The 24,662-nt window shown below is 44.7% G+C and overlaps 1 protein-coding gene across 1 annotated transcript in view; it reads right to left on the reverse strand.

Moving 5' to 3' along the window:
• Positions 1-24,662, reverse strand: part of UNC13A (unc-13 homolog A) — a 381,474-nt gene that overhangs the window by 3,876 nt on the left and 352,936 nt on the right. Inside the window, exons 41-42 of the mRNA XM_069741790.1 lie at positions 10,145-10,237; positions 454-613 (exon numbers count right to left, since the gene is read on the reverse strand). Of these exons, the coding sequence (XP_069597891.1) occupies positions 454-613; positions 10,145-10,237 (253 nt within the window). The remainder of the gene's footprint in view (positions 1-453; positions 614-10,144; positions 10,238-24,662) is intronic.

The raw sequence follows: 24,662 nt of genomic DNA on the forward strand, positions 1-24,662 counted from the left end.
TCTGTATGGCATCTCTTTTTCTAAATCAGCAATTAAAAAAATAATAAATGTCGAAATACACTTACCTACTGTATGTAACCAATTGGAGTGGATAAGTAAAAACGAATGCCAAATGGACTGTGTCTATGTGTCATCCATTTTTTAAAGCACCTATTGAGTTTCAGTGTTCGAGTCTGATTTAGAAAACAAATCTAAGTCATGTACGCTACAATTTTTTTACACGTAAACCATTAAATTGATGCTAACTACCTAATTTGACTGCTGTTTGCATGCTATCCGTTAAGGAGATGGACAGGACAAAAAATATGCATGTCTAAATGAGCCATGACATTAGAATGTATTATATGAACTTGTGTCTCTTCACCAGTACTATTTTATTAACCTTACATTAATTACACACATACAAATAATTATTCTCCTTTCAATTTTCCACTGTTTTGTGTGCATACTCACAATTGGAAGCTCTCATTGTATTTTGGGGCCCAGCTATTATTCTTGGATTTCGTTGTAAACTTTCTCTTCTTGTCACTCAGATTTGGCCCAATCATATTAACCTCAATGAAGGGACGGAAAATTCCTGAGGTCTGCCACTTGAGATCATTTGCTGCCACAACTATACAAACAAAATACATAGGTTATAATGTTTACTATTACATTGGTGTTATTAATTATTTTTCAGCCATTTTCATCCATGCTTTTCTCAGTATCAAACTAACGAACCAGTGACAATGGAAATCATTCACCTTGCAATAATACAGGTAACTTTTCCACATTTTGACATGTAACACTAGTTACCAACACAATGTAGCAAGTATTTGTGAAGTGTAAAGGAAATGACACATGGTTCTCTACTTATTTTAAAAATATAAATATGAAAATTGTGACAACCATTTGTATTCAGCTCCCTGTAGTCTGATACACCTAAATAAAATCTCTAGTAATCAATTGCCTCCAGAAGTCACATAATTAGTAAATTTGAGTCCAAATATGTGTTATTTATGCTCAGTATAACTACAGCTATGTTCACATTTTGCGTTTTTGCTGCGCTTCTTTTTGCAAATTTTAAGCTGTGTTTTACAGAATCTGCAATCCAATGAGATTTCAGAAATCTCATGCACACACATTGGTTTTATTTTTCAGACTGATTTGGAAAACGTTCTTTCTGTGTTTTTTTTCACCCATAGGAAATCATGGGTAAGTGCAAAAATGCAGCAAAAAATGCATGTATCAGGTTTTGCTGCGTTTTTGCGGCAAAAAACCTTTAGGAAGTTGCGTCATGATATTTTGGGGGGCACTAAACTTTATCTGCACACACAAGAGACAACAAAAACACAGCAAAAAAGCAGCAATACCTGCTTTTTTGTAGCAGCTTCAAGCAGGTTTTGCCTGCAGAAAAAAAAAACGCAGCAAAAACGCTACTTGTGAGCAAAGCCTAAAGCTGTTCAGTGAAGGACTCAGAGGTCTGTTTGAGAACATTAGGGATCAAACAGCATCAAGAAAACTAAGGAACACACCAGACAGTTAAGGAGGTCAGAAATAAGCAGGGTTAGGCTAGGGTCACATTGCGTTAGGGCAGTCCGTTTAGCGCATAGTGCTACGGACTGCGCTAACGCAATGTCCCAAAAGGGATCGCGTTTGCCGATCCCGCTAGCGCAGATGTCCGATCTGTGCTAGCGAGGAACGGACCGCGAATGCTGCAAGCAGCGTTCGCGGTCCGTCACTCAAATGACGGCACATCGCTAGCACACGCCCAATGTGGGCGTGCGCTAGCCATGCGTTCGCCATTACAAACAATGGCGGCGTTAACGGACTACGTTACACCGCAACATAACGCGGTGTAACGTAGTCCGTTAAACGGGTTCACATAACATAATGTGAATCTAGCCTTAGATAATAAAAAAAATAGCCCAAGCTCTGAACATGTCACAGAGCACTATTCAATCCATCATCCAAATATGGAAGGAGTATGGCAAAAATACAAAATAAATAATCTCCAGTTTCCTATAAAACCCAGCATTGGGTTCACGGGAATATTGACATGACAGCCAGTGGGGCTTTCATTAGGCTTTTGGCTGCCATGAGACCCTTCGGCGCAACATAATCACATTGTGCTGGTCATATGGGTGTCCAAATGATGCATCTTGAATCAATCTCTGATGTAGACATTAAAGGGTTAACAGTGGTGAGTGTAACCTAGTTCTGATTGGTTCTGTTACATGCAGATTCCGGCTGTGTGAAACGTGCATCACACATCAAAAACGGGTTAAAGGTAGGAGTCAAGCAATTTCAAGATGTAAGCTAAAACCTGTCAGTAGCAATTTAGTGTGACAATAAGTGTTCGTGTTTTTTTTGGTCAAGGTTAAAAAGTTAAAGCATCATCTCTTTCGTCCCAAATCATTGCTCTATAGTTGAGAAATCTTGCTTTCTATATGGAAATAAGAGAGGAGAGGAGAGTAGGGCGAAGCAGGGCATTGAAAATTGAAGAAGTGTCTATCTCTCTTCTTCAGTTTTTAATGCCTTGCACTGCCTTACCCTCCTTGATTTGCAACAGGAACAGAATAGCTGGTCTCAGGAGCGCAGAAGGAGATCACAGACACCAGTTAGGGTAAAACCACAACGCGTTTCAATGGCGTGCGCCGTCTTATTCAGGTGGATATCCTAACTGTTCCTAACTGCAATTTGTACCTATCATTAGAAGAAAAGCACAGTTGTAGGAGTGTTGGAGAGGGTGCTCTATTCTCTGACCCCCCAAGTGTTTAAATGTGTAATGTATGTTATCTGAAAGCAAAACCCTCTTGGGCAGTTTAGCCTAGACAGGATTAACTGTTATGTTTGCTAATGACAGGTGTTATGAAGGCAATCCAGAAACACAGTGTGCTTAGCGATCAGAGCGCACACAGTGATCTGACAAATACCCAAAAATACAAGAACGAGCTCTGAGACGTGGAAACTCTGTAGACTGCACACCTGATCCTATCCTAAACACAACTAAAAGCGGCTGTGGATTGCGCCTAACAACTACCTAGGCAACTCGGCACAGCCTAAGAAACTAGCTAGCCTGAAGATAGAAAAATAGGCCTGACTTGCCCCAGAGAAATTCCCCAAAGGAAAAGGCAGCCCCCCACATATAATGACTGTGAGTAAGATGAAAAGACAAAACGTAGGGATGAAATAGATTCAGCAAAGTGGGGCCCGATATTCTAGGACAGAGCGAGGACAGTAAAGCGAACTTTGCAGTCTACCAAAAACCCTAAAGCAAAACCACGCAAAGGGGGCAAAAAAAACCCACCGTGCCGAACTAACGGCACGGCGGTACACCCTTTGCGTCTCAGAGCTTCCAGCAAAACAAAAGACAAGCTGGACAGAAAAAAGGCAACAAAAAAGCAAAAAGCACTTAGCTATACAGAGCAGCAGGTCACAGGAACAATCAGGAGAAGCTCAGATCCAACACTGAAACATTGACAAGGAGCAAGGATAGCAGCATCAGGCGGAGTTAAGTAATGAAGCAGTTAACGAGCTCACCAGAACACCTGAGGGAGGAAGCTCAGAAGCTGCAGTACCACTTGTGACCACAGGAATGAATTCAGCCACAGAATTCACAACAGTTAACTGTATCAGCCAGCTCAGATTAACCCCTTCATGACCCAGCCTATTTTGACCTTAAAGACCTTGCCGTTTTTTGCAATTCTGACCAGTGTCCCTTCATGAGGTAATAACTCAGGAACGCTTCAATGGATCCTAGCGGTTCTGAGATTGTTTTTTCGTGACATATTGGGCTTCATGTTAGTGGTAAATTTAGGTCAATAAATTCTGTGTTTATTTGTGATAAAAACGGAAATTTGGCGAAAATTTTGAAAATTTCGCAATTTTCACATTTTGAATTTTTATTCTGTTAAACCAGAGAGTTATGTGACACAAAATAGTTAATAAATAACATTTCCCACACGTCTACTTTACATCAGCACAATTTTGGAAACAAAATTTTTTTTTGCTAGGAAGTTATAAGGGTTAAAATTTGACCAGCGATTTCTCATTTTTACAACGAAATTTACAAAACCATTTTTTTTAGGGACCACCTCACATTTGAAGTCAGTTTGAGGGGTCTATATGGCTGAAAATACCCAAAAGTGACACCATTCTAAAAACTGCACCCCTCAAGGTGCACAAAACCACATTCAAGAAGTTTATTAACCCTTCAGGTGCTTCACAGCAGCAGAAGCAACATGGAAGGAAAAAATGAACATTTAACTTTTTAGTCACAAAAATGATTTTTCAGCAACAATTTTTTTATTTTCCCAATGGTAAAAGGAGAAACTGAACCACGTACGTTGTTGTCCAATTTGTCCTGAGTACGCTGATACCTCATATGTGGGGGTAAACCACTGTTTGGGCGCACGGCAGGGCTTGGAAGGGAAGGAGCGCCATTTGACTTTTTGAATGAAAAATTGGCTGCACTCTTTAGCGGACACCATGTCACATTTGGAGAGCCCCCGTGTGCCTAAAAATTGGAGCTCCCCCACAAGTGACCCCATTTTGGAAACTAGACGCCCCAAGGAACTTATCTAGATGCATAGTGAGCCCTTTAAACCCCCAGGTGCTTCACAAATTGATCCGTAAAAATGAAAAAGTACTTTTTTTTCACAAAAAAATTCTTTTAGCCTCAATTTTTTCATTTTCACATGGACAACAGGATAAAATGGATCCTAAAATTTGTTTGGCAATTTCTCCTGAGTACACCGATACTTCACATGTGGGGGTAAACTACTGTTTGGGCACATGGTAAGGCTCGGAAGGGAAGGAGCGCCATTTGACTTTTTGAATGAAAAATTATCTCCATCGATAGCGGACACCATGTCGCGTTTGGAGAGACCCTGTGTGCTTAAACATTGGAGCTCCCCCACAAGTGACCCCATTTTGGAAACTGGACCCCCCAAGGAACTTATCTAGATGCCTAGTGAGCACTTTAAACCCTCAGGTGCTTCACAAATTGATCCGTAAAAATGAAAAAGTACTTTTTTTTCACAAAAAATTTATTTTCGCCTCAATTTTTTCATTTTCACATGGGCAATAGGATAAAATGGATCCTAAAATTTGTTGAGCAATTTCTCCCGAGTACGCCGATACCTCATATGTGGGGGTAAACCACTGTTTGGGCACACGGCAGGGCTCGGAAGGGAAGGCGCGCCTTTTAACTTTTTGAATGGAAAATTAGCTCCAATTGTTAGCGGACACCATGTCGCATTTGGAGAGCCCCTGTGTGCCTATGCAATGGAGCTCCCCCACAAGTGACCCCATTTTGGAAACTAGACCCCCCAAGGAACTTATCTAGATGCATACTGAGCACTTTAAACCCCCAGGTGCTTCACAGAAGTTTATAATGCAGAGCCATGAAAATAAAAAATAATTTTTCTTTTCTCAAAAATGATTTTTTAGCCTGGAATTTCCTATTTTGCCAATGGTAATAGGAGAAATTGGACCACAAATGTTGTTGTCCAGTTTGTCCTGAGTATGCAGATACCCCATATGTGGGGGTAAACCACTGTTTGGGCGCACGGCAGGGCTCAGAAGGGAAGGCACGCCATTTGGCTTTTTAAATGGAAAATTATCTCCAATCATTAGCGGACACCATGTCGCGTTTGGAGAGCCCCTGTGTGCCTAAACATTGGAGATCCCCCACAAATTACCCCATTTTGGAAACTAGACCCCCAAAGGAACTAATCTAGATGTGTAGTGAGCACTTTGAACCCTCAAGTGCTTCACAGAAGTTTATAACGCAGAGCCATGAAAATAAAAAAAAAAAATTATTTTCTCAAAAATGAATTTTAGCCCGCAATTTTTTATTTTCCCAAGGATAACAGGAGAAATTTGACCCCAAAAGTTGTTGTCCAGTTTCTCCTGAGTACGCTGATACCCCATATGTGGGGGTAAACCACTGTTTAGGCACATGCTGGGGCTCGGAAGTGAAGTAGTGACGTTTTGAAATGCAGACTTTGATGGAATGCTCTGCGGGCGTCACGTTGCGTTTGCAGAGCCCCTGATGTGGCTAAACAGTAGAAACCCCCCACAAGTGACCCCATTTTGGAAACTAGACCCCGAAAGGAACTTATCTAGATGTGAGGTGAGCACTTTGAACCCCCAAGTGCTTCACAGAAGTTCATAACACAGAGCATTGAAAATAATAAATACGTTTTCTTTCCTCAAAAATAATTTTTTAGCCCAGAATTTTTTATTTTCCCAAGGGTTACAGGAGAAATTGGACCACAAAAGTTGTTGTCCAGTTTCTCCTGAGTACGCTGATACCCCATGTGTGGGGGTAAACCACTGTTTGGGCACACGTGGGGGCTCAGAAGGGAAGTAGTGACTTTTGAAATGCAGACTTTGATGGAATGGTCTGCGGGCGTCACATTGCGTTTGCAGAGCCCCTGGTGTGCCTAAACAGTAGAAACCCCCCACAAGTGACCCCATTTTGGAAACTAGACCCCCAAAGGAACTTATCTAGATGTGTGGTGAGCACTTTCAACCCCCAAGTGCTTTACAGAAGTTTATAACGCAGAGCCGTGAAAATAATAAATACGTTTTCTTTCCTCAAAAATAATTTTTTAGCCCAGAATTTTTTATTTTCCCAAGGGTTACAGGAGAAATTGGACCACAAAAGTTGTTGTCCAGTTTCTCCTGAGTACGCTGATACCCCATGTGTGGGGGTAAACCACTGTTTGGGCACACGTGGGGGCTCAGAAGGGAAGTAGTGACTTTTGAAATGCAGACTTTGATGGAATGGTCTGCGGGCGTCACATTGCGTTTGCAGAGCCCCTGGTGTGCCTAAACAGTAGAAACCCCCCACAAGTGACCCCATTTTGGAAACTAGACCCCCAAAGGAACTTATCTAGATGTGTGGTGAGCACTTTCAACCCCCAAGTGCTTTACAGAAGTTTATAACGCAGAGCCGTGAAAATAAAAAATCATTTTTCTTTCCTCAAAAATGATGTTTTAGCAAGCAATTTTTTATTTTCTCAAGGGTAACAGGAGAAATTGGACCCCAGTAATTGTTGCGCAGTTTGTCCTGAGTATGCTGGTACCCCATATGTGGGGGTAAACCACTGTTTGGGCACACGTCGGGGTTCGGAAGTGAGGGAGCACCATTTGAATTTTTGAATACAAGATTGGCTGGAATCAATGGTGGCGCCATGTTGCTTTTGGAGACCCCCTGAAGTGCCTAAACAGTGGAAACCCCTCAATTCTACCTCCAACACACCCCTAACCCTTATCCCAACTGTAGCCGTAACCCTAATCACAACCCTAACCCCAACACACCCCTAACCACAACCCTAACCCCAACACACCCCTAACCCTAACGACAACCCTAATTCCAACCCAACTCTAAGGCTATGTGCCAACGTTGCGGATTCGTATGAGATTTTTCAGCATCATTTTTGAAAAATCCGCGGGTAAAAGGCACTGCGTTTTACCTGTGGATTTACCGTGGATTTCCAGTGTTTTTTGTGCGGATTTCACCTGTGGATTCCTATTGAGGAACAGGTGTAAAACGCTGCGGAATCCGCACAAAGAATTGGCATGCTGCGGAAAATACAACGCAGCGTTCCCGCGCGGTATTTTCTGCACCATGGGCACAGCGGATTTGGTTTTCCATATGTTTACATGGTACTGTAAACCCGATGGAACACTGCTGCGGATCCGCAGCGGCCAATCCGCACCGTGTGCACATAGCCTAATTCTAAAGGTATGTGCACACGCTGCGGAAAACGCTGCGGATCCGCAGCAGTTTCCCATGAGTTTACAGTTCAATGTGAACCTATGGGAACCAAAAATCGCTGTACACATGCTGCGGAAAAACTGCACGGAAACGCAGCGGTTTACATTCCGCAGCATGTCACTTCTTTCTGCGGATTCCGCAGCGGTTTTAGAACTGCTCCAATAGAAAATCGCAGTTGTAAAACCGCAGTGAAATGCGCAGAAAAACCGCGGTAAATCCACGATAAATCGGCAGCGGTTTAGCACTGTGGATTTTTCAAATCCGCTGCGGAAAAATCCGCATAGGACCAGAATACGTGTGCAGATACCGAAACCCTAACCCTAGCCCTAACCCTAGCCCTAACCCTACCCCTACCCCTAACCCTAGCCCTAACCCTACCCCTACCCCTAACCCTACCCCTAACCCTAACCCTACCCCTAACCCTAACCCTAACCCTACCCCTAACCCTAACCCTACCCCTAACCCTAACCCTAGTTCTTACCCCAACCTTAGTGAAAAAAAAAAAATTCTTTACTTTTTTTTATTGTCCCTATCTATGGGGGTGACAAAGGGGGGGGTCATTTACTATTTTTTTTATTTTGATCACTGAGATAGGATATATCTCAGTGATCAAAATTCACTCTGGAACGAATCTGCCGGCCGGCAGATTCGGCGGGCGCACTGCACATGCGCCCGCCATTTTGGAAGATGGCGGCGCCCAGGAAAGAAGACGGACGGACCTCGGGCGGCCAGGTAAGTATAAGGGGGGGGAGATCAGGGCACGGGGGGGGCGTCGGAGCACAGGGGGGGTGGATCGGATCATGGGGGGGTTGGATCGGAACACGGGAGGGAGGATTGGAGCACGGGGAAGGATTGGAGCACGGGGTGAGGGATCGCTGTGCGGGGGGGGTGGATCGGAGCACGGGGGGGGGGTCGCTGTGTGCGGGGGGGGGGATCGGAGTGCGGGGGGGTTTGATTGCAGCACAGGGGGTGTGATTGGTGCACGGGGAAGCGGACAGGAGGACGGGGGAGCGGAGCACAGGACGGAGGGGAGCGGACCACAGATCGGGGGGCTGGGGGGGCGATCGGGGGGGTGGGGTGGGTGCACATAAGTGTTTCCAGCCATGGCCGATGATATTGCAGCATCGGCCATGGCTGGATTGTAATATTTCACCAGTTTTTTAGGTGAAATATTACAAATCGCTCTGATTGGCAGTTTCACTTTCAACAGCCAATCAGAGCGATCGTAGCCACGAGGGGGTGAAGCCACCCCCCCTGGGCTAAACTACCACTCCCCCTGTCCCTGCAGATCGGGTGAAATGGGAGTTAACCCTTTCACCCGGCCTGCAGGGACGCGATCTTTCCATGACGCATATGCTGCGTCATGGGTCGGAATGGCACCGACTTTCATGACGCAGCGTATGCGTCAAAGGTCGGGAAGGGGTTAAGGAGGGGGAACTGAGGGTTGGTGCCAAGTTGAGGAAGTATCAAGAGCAGTTAGGTAAAGTGTGGGAGGAGTGGTCATAGGCAGTAGGCTGCTAGTGACAACCTGAGCCTGTTACTTGGGGAAGTGGATTGCCAAAGAACCCTTCCGTGCGAATTTGTCTGTCTGCCTGGGAACCTTGAGATGGATGTCAGGGCCCTTGGGCACACTAAGCCTGGTGAGCTGCAGGGAATGATGGACTCAAACTCTCAGGGGTGAGAGGCGATGGAATCCGGGTGCACTGCTTGTGGTGGAGAAGGATTTCTAGTGCTAAAGAAGTTAGCAAGAGGGATGCTCTACCCATACCGAGAACTAGGGCTGAAGTTATGTCGGGTACCTGTGGGAAAGACTGTAACCCGTTGTGCCCTATACTATATGTCTGATTATAATGACCGAAAGCTGTCAAGTAAAAGTTTGACTGTTTGGGCTCATACTCACATGCGAGAAACTTGGATGAGTCTCGCACGTCAATACCCAGCACTGCACACGGCACTCGGATAGGAGCATGCGGCCGCGTAGGAATACATGCAGCCGCATGCTCCACTCCTGAGTGCCGGGTGCAGTGTCGGGAATTGACGTGCGAGACTCATCCGAGTTTCTCACATGTGAGTATGAGCCCTTTTAATGAATTCAGTGTCCCCTGGATTGTTTGCTGCGAAGGTTCTTGAAGATGAAAGCCTGGAGCCAGTGACGGTCTATGGGCCACAAGTATGTGTGATGCACCCCACACACAGCTGCACACCGGGACAGGGACACATTTTGTCTGTAGGATGCCAGAGAGAGCAGAAGCAGCAGCTCGCCCACAACTACCTCGCTCAGGCAGCTTACACAGTTTTAAAAAAATAGAGTTAATGCAATTAGTTTCTAATTTCGTCATAATGCCTAATTTTCTTGTCATTCATATATGTTACCTTTGACACTGATCTTGTGCTCTCCTGTTCCAGGGTGTGTAAACAGCTCAACATGGATAGAAACTTCTCCTACTGAGTCGTCCACACCAGATCCTAGAAATAAAAAGTACTTATAATTACGGTAAATCAAAGCCTTTGATTTGAGATCCCAGCAAAATCCTTGAGTACAACTGCTGGCAGGGTATGACTGGCCTCTGAACAGTGAGACCATTCTGCAATTTTCTTGTATTTTCATAAAAAAAACTAATGAACTTGTTCTAATTTTTGTCCTGCCAGCAGTCATTTATTCTGAGGAGTGTTTTAACTTCTAAGGAATTGTGTTACTATTTTGTTTGTAACCCAAGTCCAGCAGTTAATGCTGATGATATGCTATAGGGCCACTGTATTCCATGCTTGCCAAGTGCAACATGCATCTTAATATTATTGCATTTAATGTTAATTCAAAAGCATTTGTTAAGATAACCCTCCCAAAGAAAGCTGATGTTCACTGCTTGAGCTCTGACATACTCACCATCATGGAGACTCTTTTTCACTTTCTTACCATTTACCTCTGTAGCATACAAACTAAACCTAAATACTACCATCTATAGAGTCTCAATAATTGAAAAAAACAATTGTGAGAGTGATAAAGCAGTTAACTTGCAAGTTCTGATTGTAATAGACAGGACATTCTGATGCAGTGCATGCTTTTTACAGGCAAAGGGCCACCTTGTGAAGTTTTGCAAGGTGATATCACATTCAGTGTGGGTAAAACGGAGTCCAAGAACGTGCTATATGGTCTTACCACCAGAAGAGTTAGCACTTCAGTCCCACTTATACAGGTAAACAGAATGGCAGAAGCTGGCATATCAATTTAACTTAAAAATGAAGCAGCTACACTGCATGCCCCATGCCACGTTCTCAGTTATTTTAACGTAATGCTTGGAGAGGTCAGGAAATACTCATCTACGTAAACTTTTTTTTTAATTTAGAGAATGAAACATATGTAAAAGGCATCAATGGGTATAGCATATCCTGACAAGTGGGACTGGAGTTGGTCCATGCTTTCCTTCTACTGCTCCTCATCAGCTGGAAAAGTAGCTCTCACTGGTAGTAAATTTGAGTAAACTGACTATTGACAGAGCAGGATAGGACATGCTTCCAAAAGCCTTCGCACCAAAGACATACCCTTTTCTGGATAAATCTCTTCACTAAGAGTAAACCTAATACCTTTTCCACCATGGACTTTGGGATAAAGAATGGGAAAAAGCAAAGTATGGAAGAGGTATGAGGATGAAGGTGCAGAGTGATGGGAAGAGAGGAAAGGAGAGGTGCTTTACATACTCTGACCAGACCGATTAGGTTCATGATGCATGATACAAAAACATACTACATTATTCGAATGCAAGAGGCAAATAATGTCTAACTCCTTCTTTTATTATGTAAAGGTATACAGGAAATTATTTAGCACTAGCATAAAAAATAAGACCCTATTTTAATATTTTTTCCAGGTTATTAACATACATCATATACTCATACTCTCACAACATAGATAACTTGTATATACAGTAACATAAATACACACCTGAACAAATGTTAAGGTTTTAAACTTTTTGGAAACTTCTATATAGTTTTGTATTTAGGGTTACATCCACTTAAAACACAAAAGCCCTTGATATATACCTATCTTTGAGACCTAACCACTTTTGTGGATGTCACAGAATGCTTGTACTGCCAGAGCTCCTCTGCAGCATCTATCATTGCTCCTTTTATCAGGATGACACTAGGTGGGGGTGCTGCAGTCACTTGCAAGAGCAGCTCTCACCACCATCCCCTGGTTCAGTAGAGGTAAATGAGCAGTCATCGCACCTTCAGTCGCTGCTGTCACAATCACTGCTTCTAACACTGCAGTCTCTTTACCTGAAGCAAATTGTCGTAAGGTTAGGTGATAGAAGCAGTGTAAGTGACACCAGTGCCACCTCTGTATGATGACTTGTTTGAGGGTGGTAACAGAAGCTGTGGGGTTGTGCTGCTGTAACTTGCCCTACTTTGATCATTGCCCTAAAACTTATAGACTTTAAGCATTGCTGTCTCCTTATGATTGCCCAGCAAGTACACACTCCCAATAGAAACTGTCTCATAACACCCACTTGGACTTTGATTGGTAAAATTTACTAAATAGTGAAGCGAAATAACAAAAAAAGAACCAGACACTTTTACAACTAGTGTCCAGTTCAATATGATAAATTTGGTGAAAGTTCCTCTTTAGGATGCAATAAATATCCACCATCTGGTAAAATATTTAAAAATATTTTTCTAATGTTGATTGGCACTAATTCAACCTAAAATAATTTGTATGCCAAGAGAAATTATGCATTTATGATGGCAATGGTAAAAGCTTCTACTTGACGTGACTTGAAATTAAGGTTTAGACATGAAATACACAACAATGGGTTGGCAGCATACAACATCAAAAACATATAAAGGAATAGTGTACTCATGAAAATGATACTATTAAGATTCATTACAATTTATGATTGGTGCAGAGAAATATTTGCTCAATCAAATCTACTAAGTAAAGCAGAAAACAAGGCATACTGGAGAATATTTGTCTAGAAGTTTCTGGAAACTATCTCTGATGCAGCTGAGGCTTAAAAAATCAACATGGGTGAATAAAAATACCGGTTAGGCCGGCATCACACTAGGCGTAAGTAAATACGGTCCGTTTTTTACGGCCGTAATACGCAGTAATTGTCCCAAAACACTGTTCCGTATTCAATGCGAGGATGCGAATTTTACGCACAAATGTATCCGTGTGTCGTCCGTATGGCATCCGTATGGCTTCCGTACGGCGATATTTTCTTGCAGGCTTGCAAAATGGACATATCATGGATCCATCGGCTCAAATATTCTTAAAAACATATATACAGTCATATATATATATATATATATATATATACAGTATGTCAGTGAGACGCCCTCTGCTGCATGAACTCATATGAACTCGAGCGTGGAAAAATATTCTGAAAAGTTCCCAGGCTCGAGTTCATATGAGGACATCCAGCAGAGGGCGCATCACCGCGACTCGAGGTAACTACAGTACATTCCCCTGCATTCCATTAATTCACCAAGTTTTACAGTCAGGAGCACAGCTGCATTAGCAGAGCTCCTGGGTGTAAAATGATTTAACCCCTTCAGATGGATTTACAGCGTGGGACAAGACTGAACGACGGAAGGTATGGAATATTGTTGTTTGATTTTTTTACTTTGTTTCAGGTGACAAGGGTCTTCAGGTGGATTAAGAATATAATAAAATATTAAAACACCATGTGTCTTTATTTCATTAAAATACTTTTTAATAATGTGTGTGTGTGTTTTATTAACCATTTCGTACTATTGGATTAATAATGGATAGGTGTCATAATTGACGCCTCTCCATTATTAACCTGGCTTAATGTCACCTTACAATAGCAAGGTGACATTCACCCTTCATTACCCCATATCCCACTGCTATAGGGGAGTGGGAAGAGAGAGGCTAAGTGCCAGAATAGGCGCATCTTACAGATGAGCCATGCAGACAAGGATGGGAATAAGGAGCCATGCAAACAAGGATGGGAATAAGGAGCCATGCATACAAGGATGGGAATAAGGAGCCATGCAGACAAGGATGGGGATAAGGAGCCATGCAGACAAGGATGGGGATAAGGAGCCATGCATACAAGGATGGGAATAAGGAGCCATGCAGACAAGGATGGGAATAAGGAGCCATGCATACAAGGATGGGAATAAGGAGCCATGCAGACAAGGATGGGAATAAGGAGTCATGCATACAAGGATGGGAATAAGGAGCCATGCAGACAAGGATGGGAATAAGGAGCCATGCAGACAAGGATGGGAAAAAGGAGCCATGCAGACAAGGATGGGAATAAGGAGCCATGCAGACAAGGATGGAAATAAGGAGCCATGCAGACAAGGATGGGGATAAGGAGCCATGCACACAAGGATGGGAATAAGGAGCCATGCATACAAGGATGGGAATATGGAGCCATGCATACAAAGATGGGAATAAGGAGCCATGCAGACAAGGATGGCAATAAGGAGCCATGCATACAAGGATGGGAATAAGGAGCCATGCAGACAAGGATGGGAATAAGGAGCCATGCATACAAGGATGGGAATAAGGAGCCATGCAGACAAGGATGGGAATAAGGAGCCATGCAGACAAGGATGGGAATAAGGAGCCATGCATACAAAAATGGGAATAAGGAGCCATGCAGACAAGGATGGGAATAAGGAGCCATGCAGACAATGATGGGAATAAGGAGCCATGCAGACATGGATGGGAATAAGGAGCCATGCAGACAAGGATGGGGGATAAGGAGCCATGCAGACAAGGATGAGAACAAGGAGCCATGCATATAGGACAGGAATAAGGAGCCATGCAGACAAGGATGGGAATAAGGAGCCATGCAGACAAGGATGGGAATAAGGAGCCATGCAGACAAGGATGGGAATAAGGAGCCATGCAGACAAGGATGGGAATAAGGAGCCATGCAGACAAGGATGGGAATAAGGAGCCATGCAGACAAGGATGGGAATAAGGAGCCATGCAGACAACGATGGGAATAAGGAGCCATGCAGACAAGGATGGGAATTAGGAGCCATGCAGACAAGGATGGGAATAAGGAGCCATGCATACAAGGATGGGAATAAGGAGCCATGCATACAAGGATGGGAATAAGGAGCCATGCATACAAGGATGGGAATAAGGAGCCATGCATACAAGGATGGGAATAAGGAGCCATGCAGACAAGGATGAGAACAAGGAGCCATGCATATAGGATAGGAATAAGGAGCCATGCAGACAAGGATGGGAATAAGGAGCCATGCAGACAAGGATGGCAATAAGGAGCCATGCATACAAGGATGGGAATAAGGAGCCATGCAGACAAGGATGGGAATAAGGAGCCATGCATAAAAGGATGGGAATAAGGAGCCATGCAGACAAGGATGGGAATAAGGAGCCATGCAGACAAGGATTGGGAATAAGGAGCCATGCAGACAAGGATGGGAATAAGGAGCCATGCAGACATGGATGGGAATAAGGAGCCATGCAGACAAGGATGGGGGATAAGGAGCCATGCAGACAAGGATGAGAACAAGGAGCCATGCATATAGGATAGGAATAAGGAGCCATGCAGACAAGGATGGGAATAAGGAGCCATGCAGACAAGGATGGGAATAAGGAGCCATGCAGACAAGGATGGGAATAAGGAGCCATGCAGACAAGGATGGGAATAAGGAGCCATGCAGACAAGGATGGGAATAAGGAGCCATGCAGACAAGGATGGGAATAAGGAGCCATGCAGACAACGATGGGAATAAGGAGCCATGCAGACAAGGATGGGAATTAGGAGCCATGCAGACAAGGATGGGAATAAGGAGCCATGCATACAAGGATGGGAATAAGGAGCCATGCATACAAGGATGGGAATAAGGAGCCATGCATACAAGGATGGGAATAAGGAGCCATGCAGACAAGGATGGGAATAAGGAGCCATGCAGACAAGGATGAGAACAAGGAGCCATGCATACAAGGATGGGAATAAGGAGCCATGCAGACAAGGATGGGAATAATGAGCCATGCAGACAAGGATGGGAATAAGGAGCCATGCAGACATGGATGGGAATAAGGAGCCATGCAGACAAGGATGGGGGATAAGGAGCCATGCAGACAAGGATGAGAACAAGGAGCCATGCATATAGGATAGGAATAAGGAGCCATGCAGACAAGGATGGGAATAAGGAGCCATGCAGACAAGGATGGGAATAAGGAGCCATGCAGACAAGGATGGGAATAAGGAGCCATGCAGACAAGGATGGGAATAAGGAGCCATACAGACAAGGATGGGAATAAGGAGCCATGCAGACAAGGATGGGAATAAGGAGCCATGCAGACAACGATGGGAATAAGGAGCCATGCAGACAAGGATGGGATAGGGTTGAGCGAAACGGGTCGTTCATTTTCAAAAGTCGCCGACTTTTGGCAAAGTCGGGTTTCATGAAACCCGATCCGACCCCTGTGCGGGGTCGGCCATGCGGTACGCGACTTTCGCGCCAAAGTCGCGTTTCAATGACGCGAAAAGCGCCATTTCTCAGCCAATGAAGGTAAACGCAGAGTGTGGGCAGCGTGATGACATAGGTCCTGGTCCCCACCATCTTAGAGAAGGGCATTGCAGTGATTGGCTTGCTGTCCGCGGCGTCACAGGGGCTATAAAGGGGCGTTCCCGCCGACCGCCATGTTACTGCTGCTGATCTGAGCTTAGGGAGAGGTTGCTGCCGCTTCGTCAGAAGCAGGGATAGCGTTAGGCAGGGTCCATTAACCACCAAACCGCTTGTGCTGTAGCGATTTCCACAGCCCAACACCACCTTCGGTGTGCAGGGACAGTGGAAGCTACATTTTTTTTTTTCCTCAGCGCTGTAGCTCATTGGGCTGCCCTAGAAGGCTCCCTGATAGCTGCATTGCTGTGTGTACGCCGCTGTGCAAACCAACTGCTTTTTTCAAAGCACAAATCCTCTTGTTCCTTCCTTTCTGCACAGCTATCTTGTTTGTTTGTCCACACTTTTTATTTAATTTGTGCATCAGTCCACTCCTTATTGCTGCCTGCCATACCTGGCTGAGATTACTGCAGGGAGATAGTAATTGAAGGACAGTTCCTTTTTTTTTTTTTTGTGGGAGATTAAGATTGGCATTTCTGCTAGAGTGCCATCCCTGTCTGTGTCATCTCTCACTCAGTGGGCCATAGAAAGCCTATTTATTTTTTTGCTTGATTTGGGTTCTAAAATCTACCTGAAAAAATCACTACATCAATCAGTGGGAGAAAAATATTGGCCTCAGGGCTTGTGTGCCACTCCTTACTCCTGTGTGTGCCATCTCTCACTCAGTGGGCCATAGAAAGCCTATTTATTTTTTTGCTTGATTTGGGTTCCAAAATCTACCTGAAAAAATCACAACATCAATCAGTGGGAGAAAAATATTGGCCTCAGGGCTTGTGTGCCACTCCTGACTCCTGTGTGTGCCATCTCTCACTCAGTGGGCCATAGAAAGCCTATTAATTTTTTTGCTTGATTTGGGTTCTAAATTCTACCTGAAAAAATCAATAAATCAATCAGTGGGAGATTAATATTGGCCTTTGGGCTTGTGTGCCAGTCCTAAGCGTGCCATCTCTCTCTCTCAGATAGTGGGCCATAGAAAGCCTATTTATTATTTTTTTATTGGGTTTATAAATTTTCCCTGGAAAAAAAAAAAAAAAGTGGGAGATTAATATTGGCCTCTGGGCTTGTGTGCCAGTCCTGAGCGTGCCATCTCTCTCACAAATAGTGGGCCATAGAAAGCCTATTTATTTTTTGGGTTGATTTGGGTTCTAAATTTTACCTGAAAAAATCAATAAATCAATCAGTGGGAGATTAATATTGGCCTTTGGGCTTGTGTGCCAGTCCTAAGCGTGCCATCTCTCTCTCTCAGATAGTGGGCCATAGAAAGCCTATTTATTATTTTTTTTATTGGGTTTATAAATTTTCCTTGGAAAAAAAAAAAAAAAGTGGGAGATTAATATTGGCCTCTGGGCTTGTGTGCCAGTCCTGAGCGTGCCATCTCTCTCACAAATAGTGGGCCATAGAAAGCCTATTTATTTTTTGGGTTGATTTGGGTTCTAAATTCTACCTGAAAAAATCAATAAATCAATCAGTGGGAGATAAATATTGGCCTCTGGGCTTGTGTGCCACTCCTGACTCCTGTGTGCGTCCTCTCTCACTCAGTGGGCCCTACAAAGCCTATTTTTTTTTATTTGTTTTCTAAATTCTCCCTGAAACAATCATTTTATTTTATTTTGTTTCTAAATTCTTCCTGAAAAATTCATTTTTTTGTATTTTTTTTTTCTAAAGTCTCCCTGAAGAAAAAAAAAAAATCAAATCAGTGGGAGATTAATATTGCCCTTTCTGCTTGTGTGCCAGTCTTGACTCCTGGGTGTGCCATCTCTCTCTCTCTCCAATTGTGGGCCATAGAAAGCCTATTAATTTTTTTGCTTGATTTGGGTTCCAAAATCTACCTGAAAAAATCACTAAATCAATCAGTGGGAGATAAATATTGGCCTCTGGGCTTGTGTGCCACTCCTGACTCCTGTGTGCGTCCTCTCTCACTCAGTGGGCCCTACAAAGCCTATTTTTTTTTTATTTGTTTTCTAAATTCTCCCTGAAACAATCATTTTATTTTATTTTGTTTCTAAATTCTTCCTGAAAAATTCATTTTTTTGTATTTTTTTTTTCTAAAGTCTCCCTGAAAAAAAAAATAAAAAATCAAATCAGTGGGAGATTAATATTGCCCTTTCTGCTTGTGTGCCAGTCTTGACTCCTGGGTGTGCCATCTCTCTCTCTCTCTCTCCAATTGTGGGCCATAGAAAGCCTATTTATTTTTTTGCTTGATTTGGGTTCCAAAATCTACCTGAAAAAATCACTAAATCAATCAGTGGGAGATAAATATTGGCCTCTGGGCTTGTGTGCCACTCCTGACTCCTGTGTGCGTCCTCTCTCACTCAGTGGGCCCTACAAAGCCTATTTTTTTTTATTTGTTTTCTAAATTCTCCCTGAAACAATCATTTTATTTTATTTTGTTTCTAAATTCTTCCTGAAAAATTCATTTTTTTGTATTTTTTTTTTCTAAAGTCTCCCTGAAAAAAAAAAAAAAATCAAATCAGTGGGAGATTAATATTGCCCTTTCTGCTTGTGTGCCAGTCTTGACTCCTGGGTGTGCCATCTCTCTCTCTCTCCAATTGTGGGCCATAGAAAGCCTATTACTTTTTTTGCTTGATTTGGGTTCCAAAATCTACCTGAAAAAATCACTAAATCAATCAGTGGGAGATAAATATTGGCCTCTGGGCTTGTGTGCCACTCCTGACTCCTGTGTGCGTCATCTCTCACTCAGTGGGCCCTAGAAAGCCTATTTTTTTTTTTATTTGTTTTCTAAATTCTCCCTGAAAAAATCATTTTATTTTATTTGGTTTCTAAATTATTCCTGAAAAAATCATTTTTTTTGTATTTTTTTTTTCTAAAGTCTCCCTGAAAAAAAAAAAAAAAATCAAATCAGTGGGAGATTAATATTGCCCTTTCTGCTTGTGTGCCAGTCTTGACTCCTGGGTGTGCCATCTCTCTCTCTCTCCAATTGTGGGCCATAGAAAGCCTATTTATTTTTTTTGCTTGATTTGGGTTCCAAAATCTACCTGAAAAAATCACTAAATCAATCAGTGGGAGATAAATATTGGCCTCTGGGCTTGTGTGCCACTCCTGACTCCTGTGTGCGTCCTCTCTCACTCAGTGGGCCATAGAAAGCCTATTTTTTTTAATTTTTTTTATTTGTTTTCTAAATTCTCCCTGAAACAATCATTTCATTTTATTTGGTTTATAAATTCTTCCTTAAAAAATCATTTTTTTTTATTATTTTTTTTTTCTAAAGTCTCCCTTTTAAAAAAAAAAAACAAATCAGTGGGAGATTAATATTTACATTTGCGCTTCAGTGACAGTCCTGCGTGTGTGGCATCTCTCTCATTTGTTGCCACCAACAACAGAGTGTGTAACATTGTGCCTGATTTTCGTTGTGGTCTCACCCACCTGTAAAGGGGTAGCTAAATCATACTGAAGTTATAGCTCACCGTGTAAGTTGTGTGACAGCAACAAATATCGTTAGTTTGGTAACGTTTTTAAAACAATGAGGAAGTCTGGTGGAAGAGGTCGTGGCCGGGTGCGTTCATTGTCAGCTGGTAATGAGGGTAGTGGTAGTGGGAAAAAAATATTGCACCTAAGTCTCGAGCTGTGGAGCCAGGTTCGTCGTCTGGCTACACAAGGCCTCGAACGCTCCCTTTTCTGGGAGTAGGAAAACCGCTTTTAAAGCCGGAGCAGCAAGAGCAAGTTTTGGCTTATCTTGCTGACTCAGCCTCTAGCTCTTTTGCCTCCTCTCGTGAAACTGCTAAAAGTAAAAGCAGCGCGTCGTTAGTGGATGTTCACGGTCAGGGACAAGTCGCTTCCTTGTCCTCTTCAGCAAAAACAACAACAGAGAAGAATGCAGCAGGCGACACAACGGGTTACTCCATGGAGCTCTTTACACATACCGTCCCTGGCTTAGAAAGTGAAGCAGTTAACAGTCCATGCCCATTACAAGTTGAATCTGACATGGAGTGCACTGATGCACAGCCACAGCCAGACTACTATGCTGGTCCTTTGACTCAGACCACAACATTGCCCTCGCAGGGTGCTGATCAAGAATCAGACCCTGATGAGACTATGTTGCCCCATCACGAACGCTATACCACCGACCGACACGGTGACACAGACGAAGTTGCACACGAGCTACAAGAAGAGGTAATAGATGACCCAGTTCTTGACCCCGATTGGCAGCCATTGGGGGAACAGGGTGCAGGCGGCAGCAGTTCTGAAGCGGAGGAGGAGGGGCCGCAGCAGGCATCAACATCGCAACAGGTTCCATCTGCCGGGCCCGTATCTTGCCCAAAACGCGTGGCAAAGTCAAAACCTGTTGGAGGACAGCGTGGCCATCCGGTTAAAGCTCAGTCTGCAATGCCTGAAAAGGTATCCGATGCTAGAAAGAGTGCAGTCTGGCATTTTTTTAAACAACATCCAATTGATCAGCGCAAAGTCATCTGTCAAAAATGTTCAACTACCTTAAGCAGAGGGCAGAATCTGAAAAGTCTCAATACAAGTTGCATGCATAGACATTTAACCACCATGCATTTGCAAGCTTGGACTAACTACCAAACGTCCCTTAAGGTTGTAGCACCCTCGGCCAATGAAGCTAGTCATCAACGCAACATCCCTTCCGGCAGTGTAGGGCCACCATTTTCTGCACCACCTGCAGTATCTGTGCAGGTTTCTTTGCCAGGCCAAAGCAGTCAGGGTCAGGGAATCACCAGTTTCGTAGTAGGAAACACTGCATCTAGGGCACCGGCGGCAACAATACCATCTCCCACCGTCTCTCAGTCTGCCATGTCCACCGGCACCCCCGCTAGTTCCACGATCTCCAGCTCTCCAGTCCAGCTCACCCTACATGAGACTATGGTTAGAAAAAGGAAGTACTTAGCCTCGCATCTGCGTACACAGGGTTTGAACGCCCACATAGCTAGACTAATCTCGTTAGAGATGATGCCCTACCGGTTAGTTGAAAGCGAAGCTTTCAAAGCCCTGATGGACTACGCTGTACCACGCTACGAGCTACCCAGTCGACACTTTTTTTCCAGAAAAGCCATCCCAGCCCTCCACCAGCATGTTAAAGAGCGCATCGTCCATGCACTCAGGCAATCTGTGAGCACAAAGGTGCACCTGACAACAGATGCATGGACCAGTAGGCATGGCCAGGGACGTTACCTGTCCATCACGGCACACTGGGTAAATGTGGTGGATGCAGGGTCCACAGGGGACAGCAAGTTTGGGACAGTTCTGCCTAGCCCACGGTCTAGGAAACAGTTGGCTGTAGCCGTTCGCACCCCCTCCTCCTCCTCCTCGTCCTCCTGCAGAAGCGAGACCTCGTCCACAGACCGCAGTCGCACAACCACTCCATCCGCAGCTGCCACTGTTGCACACCAGGTCTCCCATTATGGGGCAGCTACTGGCAAACGTCAGCAGGCTGTATTGGCTATGAAGTGTTTGGGCGACAACAGACACACCGCTGAAGTTCTGTCCGAGTTCTTGCAGAAAGAAACGCAGTCGTGGCTGGGCACTGTAGATCTTGAGGCAGGCAAGGTAGTGAGTGATAACGGAAGGAATTTCATGGCTGCCATCTCCCTTTCCCAACTGAAACACATTCCTTGCCTGGCTCACACCTTAAACCTGGTGGTGCAGTGCTTCCTGAAAAGTTATCCGGGGTTATCCGACCTGCTCCTCAAAGTGCGTGGACTTTGCTCACATATCCGCCGTTCGCCCGTACACTCCAGCCGTATGCAGACCTATCAGCGTTCTTCGAACCTTCCCCAGCATCGCCTAATCATAGACGTTGCAACAAGGTGGAACTCAACACTGCACATGCTTCAGAGACTGTGTGAACAGAGGCGGGCTGTTATGTTTTTGTGGGAGGATACACATACACGGGCAGGCAGTAGGATGGCAGACATGGAGTTGTCAGGTGTGCAGTGGTCGAAGATTCAAGACATGTGTCAAGTCCTTCAGTGTTTTGAGGAATGCACACGGCTGGTTAGTGCAGACAACGCCATAATAAGCATGAGCATCCCCCTAATGCGTCTGCTGATGCAAAGTTTGACGCACATAAAGGATCAGGCGTCTGCAGCTGAGGAAGAGGAAAGCCTTGATGACAGTCAGCCATTGTCTGGCCAGGGCAGTGTACAGGACGAGGTAGCGGGCGAACAGGAGGAGGAGGACGAGGAGGATGATGGGGATGATTATATTTTTAATGAGGAAGCTTTTCCGGGGCCAGTGGAAATTGTTGGCGCGGCAAGGCCGGGTTCTGGTTTTTGGAGGGACACAAGTGACGTGGATTTGCCTGAAACTGCCCCTCAACCAAGCACAACCACAGATTTGAGAACTGGAACTTTGGGCCACATGGCGGATTATGCCTTACGTATCCTCAAAAGGGACACACGCATAACAAAAATGATGAACGATGACGATTACTGGTTGGCCTGCCTCCTTGATCCTCGCTATAAAGGCAAATTGCAAAATATAATGCCACATGAGAACTTGGAACTAATATTAGCAACCAAACAATCAACTCTTATTGACCGTTTGCTTCTGGCATTCCCTGCACACAGCGCCCGTGATCGTTCTAACACGAGCTGCAGGGGCCAGCAGACCAGAGGTGTTAGAGGGGCAGAAATCAGAAGTGGCGTTGGCCAGAGGGGTTTTCTGACCAGGTTGTGGAGTGATTTTGCTATGACCGCAGACAGGACAGGTACTGCAGCATCAATTCAAAGTGACAGGAGACAACATTTGTCCAGTATGGTTACTAACTATTTTTCATCCCTTATCGACGTTCTCCCTCAACCGACATTCCCATTTGATTACTGGGCATCAAAATTAGACACCTGGCCAGAATTGGCAGAATATGCATTGCAGGAGCTTGCTTGCCCGGCACCTAGTGTCCTATCAGAAAGAGTATTCAGTGCTGCAGGTTCAATACTAACAGAAAAAAGGACTCGTCTGGCTACCCAAAATGTAGATGATCTAAGCTTCATTAAAATGAACCACAACTGGATTTCGAAATCTTTTGCCCCACCTTGCCCGGCTGACACCTAGCTTTCCTATGTAAAGGTCTTGCCTGTGGACTATTCTGAACGACTTTTCCAATCTCGTAATTTGCAGCACCTGATTGTCCAGCATCCGACATGTTAACACCTCCCTAAATGGCCAAAGTCCCCACACGGGGCCGTGGTATCGCCACTTGGCGCCAGCACCCGTGAGAGTACTGTTTGTCTGAAGAGGTGGGTGTGCCCGCTTTTGGTCGATGGCACTGCCACTAGGTCCCTCATAGTACAATAAAGTGTCTGGCGGTGGTGGTGCGCACCCAACGTCAGACACACCGTTGTAATATAAGGGGCCCTGGGCCTGTACCGCCGGCCACAAGACAGTCCCCCCCCCCAGGTCAAACAGTGCTCTACGACTTGCAAAATTTTCTCTCACAGCTCCACCAATGTTTAGTCTATGCGCTGACATCCTTCAATGCCTGGCACTGTCAATACCATTGTATTGACATTTTTCTTATGTTAGGCCTTCGAAGCCTGTCTGCGGTCACTCCTTCCACTAGGCCTCCACTGACCTGTCTACTGCTGCCCGTGTTCCCCTGGAACCAATTTTAAATTGCCTACAGCCAGCCCAATTTATTATGTTAGGGCTTCGAAGCCTGTCTGCGGTCCCTCCTTCCACTAGGCCTCCACTGACCTGTCTACTGCCGCCCGTGTTCCCCTGGAACCAATTTTAAATTGCCTACAGCCCAATTTTTGTTATGTTAGGCCTTCGAAGCCTGTCTGCGGCCCGTTCTTTCCACTACTACTACACTGACCTGGCTACTGCCGCCCGTGTTCCCCTGGAACCAATTTTAAATTGCCTACAGCCAGCCCAATTTATTATGTTAGGGCTTCGAAGCCTGTCTGCGGTCCCTCCCTCCACTAGGCCTTCACTGACCTGTCTACTGCTGCCCGTGTTCCCCTGGAACCAATTTTAAATTGCCTACAGCCAGCCCAATTTATTATGTTAGGGCTTCGAAGTTTGTCTGCGGTCCCTCCTTCCACTAGGCCTCCACTGACCTGTCTACTGCCGCCCGTGTTCCCCTGGAACCAATTTTAAATTGCCTACAGCCAGCCCAATTTATTATGTTAGGGCTTCGAAGCCTGTCTGTGGTCCCTCCTTCCACTAGGCCTCCACTGACCTGTCTACTGCTGCCCGTGTTCCCCTGGAACCAATTTTAAATTGCCTACAGCCAGCCCAATTTATTATGTTAGGGCTTCGAAGCCTGTCTGCGGTCCCTCTA

The sequence above is a fragment of the Ranitomeya imitator genome, chromosome 1, assembly GCF_032444005.1.
Source record: "Ranitomeya imitator isolate aRanImi1 chromosome 1, aRanImi1.pri, whole genome shotgun sequence".
Lineage (NCBI taxonomy): Eukaryota > Metazoa > Chordata > Amphibia > Anura > Dendrobatidae > Ranitomeya > Ranitomeya imitator.